General features: G+C 47.8%; 1 protein-coding gene across 1 annotated transcript in view; it reads left to right on the top strand.

Moving 5' to 3' along the window:
• The window catches only part of Nxn (nucleoredoxin), a 139,570-nt gene that overhangs the window by 114,977 nt on the left and 18,214 nt on the right, over positions 1-6,379 (top strand). Inside the window, exon 2 of the mRNA XM_021212033.2 lies at positions 4,078-4,195. Within this exon, the coding sequence (XP_021067692.1) occupies positions 4,078-4,195 (118 nt within the window). The remainder of the gene's footprint in view (positions 1-4,077; positions 4,196-6,379) is intronic.

Raw genomic sequence — 6,379 nt, 5'->3', positions numbered from 1 at the left:
AAAAAAAAAAAAAAAAGAAAGAAAGAAAGGAAAAGGTCAGAATGACTGTGTCTGGTCTTCCACACCATTTCCAAGCTGAGGACTCTGATCTCCAGCCTGAGAAATGTGCGCCAAGCCACAGACAGAGCTCACTGATGAATAAGTTCCTAAAGAAATCATTGTCATGAAATTAGATCATGATGTGTTAGACTATAAAAGGACCAACCTTTCAGTGTCCCTTATAAGCACAGAAGCAACAGACGTTTTCCCCTAAGCCAGTAGGCCTGTACTTGGAAACAAAGATCCAGCAATCAATGGAAACGAGCTGTGACCTGTTATCCTCCTGAGACCCAAGGAGGAAGGGGCGAACATTTAGAGCCCAGGTTGCCTAGACCCTGAGATTGTCCCTTTCTTTTGGCTGTCATTGTTGGGGTTTTTTGTTTGTTTGTTTTTTAAACCCACCCTCAAAAACAAAAACACTATGGGACTGGGGCAGGGAGATGAATCAGTGGTTAAAAGCACTTGTTTAAGTTTCTAACATCCAAGTCAGGCATCTTACAACCACCCTTAACCCCATTCCAGGGTATCTGATACCCCTTCTGGCTTCCAAGGGTACACACACACACACACACACACACACGCACAAAATAAAAATAAAATAAATGTAAACATTGGGATTCATTCATTCAATCAGTCAGCCTGTCTGTCTTGTCTGTCTGTCTGTCTATCTATCTATCTGTCATCTACCTACCTACATATCTGTCATTACCATTGAGCTACACTCCTGACCCTATTTCCTTACAACATCAGGGCACTGGCTTCATCTGCCTTGTTCTTTTTTGTTGGCTGGTTGATTTTTCGTTTGTTTGTTTTCAAGGCAGAGTTTCTATGTTTAGCCTGCCTGTCCTAGAACTAGCTCTAGGCTGGCCTCAAATTCACAGAGATCTGTCTGCCTCTGCCACCTGAGTCCTGAGATTAAAGGCACCCTCTACCCCTGCCTTGGTTTTGTTTTTGTTTTTTTTTTTAAGATATATGTATGTATGTAAGTGCACTGTAGCTGTACAGATGGTTGTGAGTTTTCATATGGTTGTTGGGAATTGAATATTTTAGGACCTCTGCTTGCTCTGGTCAGCCCCGCTCCCTCAGTCCCTACTTGCTCCGGTCCAAAGATGTATTTATTATTATATATAAGTACACTGTAACTGTCTTCAGACACACTAGAAGAGGGCATCAGATCTCATTATGGGTGGTTGTGAGCCACCATGTGTTGAACATGGCATGGGCTGGCGAGATTGCTCAGCGGGTAAGAGCACTGGCTGCTCTTCCTGACTTCAAATCCCAGCTCACAACCCAATGTGTCGTTAGCCATGTCTGTGCTTATGGTGTATTATTAGCTGTGTACGTGCTAACGTCAGTGAGTATAAGAGAGCAATGAAAGTGAGGTATGCCGGGCGTGGTGGCGCATGCCTTTAATCCCAGCACTCGGGAGGCAGAGGCAGGCGGATTTCTGAGTTCGAGGCCAGCCTGGTCTACAAAGTGAGTTCCAGGACAGCCAGGACTACACACAGAAACCCTGTCTCGAAAAACCAAAAAAAAAAAAAAAAAAAAAGAAAGAAAGTGAGGTGTATCTTCCCTGTCAGATCAGAAAAACGGACAGCAGCCATCGCATTGGCAAGGGAGCCAGGAAACGGGCTCTCGCTGCCAGCAGGGGTGGAGCATGGTTTCAGCCTTCCCAAGCAGTGAATCCTGGCTTACTCCTTTTTCATTTTTTTGTCATTTTCTTTACTTTAAAAAATATTTATTTACTTATTTATTTATTTAATGTATGTGAGTACACTGTTGCTGTCTTCAGACACACCAGAAGAGGGCATCTGATCCCATTACAGATAGTTGTGAGCCACCATGTGGTTGCTGGGAATAGAACTCAGGACCTTTAGAAGGGCAGCCTGTGTTCCTAATCACTGAGCCATCTCTTTAGCCTTTCCCAATGTTTTCAAGTGATTTCTTTTCCCTTCAAAATTACATTCTAAACAAAAAATTTTCAACTCAATGATTTTAATCTTCATGTTTAAAATTTTTTTCTCCTTCCTCCCTCCCTCCCTCTCTCCCTCCCTCCCTCCCTTCATCTGGTGAAGGGGAGAGGAGGAGAGAGAGAGTATGTGCGTGTGATGTGTGTGCACCCACAGGGAAGAGGGTATTATTTATTTCTTTGCAGCAGAGTCTCTCTGTATACCCAGGGCTCAAGTCTCAGCTAGGCTGGAAACCAGCAATCCCCAGTTGCTCTCCTATTATTTCTGCTCCCACTGGAACTAGGGTTAAAACTAGGGCATTTAAAGGGACACTGGCCTGTGCTGTGGGTGGTAGGATCTAAAGTCCGGTCCTTGTGATTGTGGAGCAAGTACTCTTAATTGCTGAGCCATCTTTCCAGAGCACAGCCCTCCTCCCACCTCAGACGCCTTCTTTCTCTAAAGGGTGTTTCCTAAACATGCTGGGCAGTGGTGGCACACAGCGATAATCCCAGCACTTAAGAGGAAGAGGCAGAGGCAGGGGCAGGGGCAGAGGGGCAGAGGGGCAGAGGGGCAGAGAGCCAGAGAGCCAGAGAGCCAGAGGCAGAGAGGCAGAGAGGCAGAGAGGCAGAGGCAGGTGGACCTCAGAGTTCTAGGCCAGCCTGGTCTACAGAGCGATCTCCAGGATAGTCAGGGCTACACAGAGAACCCTATCTTGGGGGAGAAAAGTTTCATCATCAAAGGCTGGGACCGGTGTGGGAAGATCAGAACTCAAGGCTAGCCAGAGTTTCACACCTAATGCTAAGACAACCTCAGCTCCGTGGTGAGACCGTGTCTCAAAACAATAACAGTAAAAGAACGCTTGATCTGAGCCCAGGGTCAGGTTTCTGTGCAATGATGCAGCCGTGTCCCCCTAAGCTGCTCACAGCCACTCTTGTTAAGAGGCTGTTTTGTGAGCCCACCGGAAATGTGGGGCTGGTAAGCAGTCAAGCGCCACCATCCAGTTTGAAGCAGGGTCCAACAATTCTTCTGCCAAGCCATGTGTCTCTATAGGCTGAGAAGCCTCGAGTTTCTTGGCAAATATTCTGGAATTGAATTAGATACCATCAGAGACCCGTCCACACACTCCTTCCCCTCCACTGTGTGCAGCCACATCCTGAGGCCTGTTGTCCTTCCACATAAACCTGCCCTGTTTGGCCAGTGGCTAAGCCCCTGGCCTGGACTCCCAGATGCCCCGGAAAGGAATCTTACGTCCGTCCTGTAGCTATGCTTTGCTTCTTTCTGTTTGGAGCTGTGTAGCAAGCCCAACATTTTCCTCTGTGGTTTTGGTGCTAGGGCTTTTCGGTTACATCTCTGAGCACTCAGTGGCTCACCAAAGGGGTATTCACCCCATGGCCAAGAGCAAGCAATAGAGCCAATGAAAATCTGGCTTCTCGTCCAGGGCTGTGATGTTCCCAGGTTTTCGGCTTCCTTCTTAGACTCTGGGCCTCTAATAGTTGCACTGCCAGCCTCAGCACTCTGCCAGAAGCCCACAGGCTGTTTGGAGTGGCAGTGAGGGCTGAGGGTTGGGCAGGTTTGTTGCCTGAATTCAGCAAGACAAAGGGCACACATGCATAGCAAAGATGCTATTCCCATCACAGGCCCAGACAAGTGTGGAGAGGGGCACCTTTTAACTACTCATTCTTGTTGGAAAGCCGTCCCCTCCTAGCTGCTGGCTGGCTGATGCTGGCTGCCTGCAGCTAGGCAGAGGAGCTTTCCTCCCTTCCTGGGTCAGCTGGTTCAAGTCTCCTTGCACTCCAAAGATGTCAGGACTTTATTGGGATTACCAGGTTGTCCCCTGGGGTCTGGCAAGAGACTAAATGTCCCTCTATCAACTACCTTTGTCGTAACATGAACCTTTCTAGGACTCAGGGTCCCTACAGGTCCACAGGGGCTCCTGGAACTATAATGAACCCATTCCTATTGCTGGGCAGCTCTGGTTTGAACCAGTCATTCCCAAATTGTTTCATCTCTTGGGCCTGGGGGATATGAAAGAACTCTGCAATTAATTTGGTTTGGATTTAACCACCTTATCGTGCTTTTCTTTTTATAGCTTAAACTTTGGAACAAATACCGAGTCTCCAACATTCCATCGCTAATATTCCTAGACGCCACCACAGGGAAGGTTGTGTGCAGGAATGGGCTCCTGGTGATCCGAGATGACCCAGAAGGTAAGGCTTGGGTATGCCCGACTCCCCCACCTCTCTGCTCTAGCCCCTCCTGGACCTCAGTATTAATGAAGTAAGTAGGTTTACATGGCTAGAGAATATTATCTTGATAAAATTACTGTATTCTCCAGGTCATGGTTAAGAGTTTTAAAGACTCAGAATGTCCCTCCAGGGGACATTAATTCTTGGTCCAAAGCAGATGGGATCAGGGAAGGAATGTTGAGCTCTGAGGGCTGGCTGGGGAGACTGTTGGGAAGCAGCAAGAACCCAGCTACCAACACTGGTGTTATTTCAGCATCAGCAGCTGCCTTAGCAATATGGGGTCTGCTGTGTGTGTGTGTGTGTGTGTGTGTGTGTGTGTGTGTGTGTTTGAGATTCCTCTTGAAAAATATCATGTATTGGGCTGGAGAGATGGCTCAGCGGTTAAGAGCACTGACTGCTCTTCCGAAGGTCCTGAATTCAAATCCCAGAAACCACATGGTGGCCCACAACTATCCTTAATAAGATCTGATTCCCAGCCAGGCGTGGTGGCACATGCCTTTAATCCCAGCACTCGGGAGGCAGAGGCAGGCGGATTTCTGAGTTCGAAGCCCAGCCTGGTCTACAGAGTGAGTTCCAGGACAGCCAGGGCTATACAGAGAAACTCTGTCTCGAAAAAACAAAAATCAAAAAAAAAAAAAAAAAAAGAAAAAGAAAAAGAAAAAAAAAAAGATCTGATTCCCTCTGCTGGAGTGTCTGAAGATAGCTACAGTGTACTTACATATAATAAATAAATAAATCTTTAAACTATCGTGTATCTGGGTATGGTGGTATGTACCTTAATTCCCAGCACTCAGGAAACTGGTCTACATATGAAGTTCCACACCAGCCACGAAACCCTGTCTCGATGGAAACAAAAAAACATGCACAGAAAGGAGAGGGCTGAAGGCCCAGGGGGCACCTGCTGCCAAGCCTGGCAGCCTGAGTTCTAGAACCGACAGCCTGAGTTCTAGAACCGACCTGGTAGAAGGAGAGGCAACTCGTGCAAGCTGTTCTCCGACCTCCGTGTACACAAGAGATAGAAGTAAATAAAGAATAAAATCCTTTATCCAAAGGCCTCCAGGGTGTACAGCAGGCACCTTTGCCTGCTCAGCAACCCCACTGGCTCTCCCCAGTGAGTTGTAATGAGCATTTGGAGTTAAGAGTTGTGATGGGGCGGGGTGGAGCTGAATCCCTCCTCGGTGGTACTGAGGCAGAGGACTAGGCCTCCTAGACCCCGTCCTGTCCTCCATTGGTGTGGGGACAGCAAGACTTCAGAGTTTCAGGTTTTTCAGATGTGGGGATGTTTGCATATATCTTACCAACCTGAACTTTTTTTTGGGGGGGGGAACCAGTCTTCTCTGTGTAGCCCTGGTTGTCCTGGAACTCACTCTGTAGACCAGGCTGGCCTCGAACTCAGAAATCCGCCTGCCTCTGTCTCCCAAGTGCTGGGATTAAAGGAGTACACCACCACTGCCCGGCAGGCCACCTGAACATTCTTAACCCCCAAATCTGAAACCTTTTGCTTTTATTTATTTATTTTCCTTTTGAGTCAAGATTTTACTGTTTGCCCAGGCTACCTTGAAACTTGCTACGTAGACCAGAGTACTCCAATCTGTGCCTTTTCCTGTCTCAGCCTCTCGAGCGCTGAGTCCTGAAATCTGAAATTTCATGACTGTCAAAACAGTTTGAATCTGCCGGGCAGTGGTGGAGCATACCTTTAATCCCCCAGCATGCGGAAGGCAGAGGCAGGAGGATCTCTGTGAGTTGAGCAAGTTCCAGGACAGCCAAGATTACACAGAGAAATCCTGAATTGAATGCCTCCCCCTCCCAAGTTTGGATTTCAGGAGGATTCAGAATGTTCCACCGTGTCACCCAGCAAATTCTCCATCTCTGTATTGCTCTCTTGGCCTCAGGGGTGAGAGCTCTGACTTGCCTGGTGCAGTTTAAGTTCCAGTTCCTGATGGCCTTGCTCATGCTGACCTGATGGCCGATGGCTGTGCACTGGGAAGTCTCCCCAGAATACCTTTCCTCTTGCACCAGAGGAAGAGAGTTAAAAGGTCTCCTCTGCTGCTTTGCTTTACTGAGTCAACTGGAGGACTCATTCCTCGTCTCTCTCTCTCTCTCTCTCTCTCTCTCTCTCTCTCTCTCTCTCTCTCTCTCTCTCAC

The sequence above is a fragment of the Mus pahari genome, chromosome 14 (assembly GCF_900095145.1).
Source record: "Mus pahari chromosome 14, PAHARI_EIJ_v1.1, whole genome shotgun sequence".
Lineage (NCBI taxonomy): Eukaryota > Metazoa > Chordata > Mammalia > Rodentia > Muridae > Mus > Mus pahari.
The sequence above is the reverse complement of the archived record's forward strand: the minus strand, read 5'-3'. Positions and strand labels throughout refer to the sequence as shown.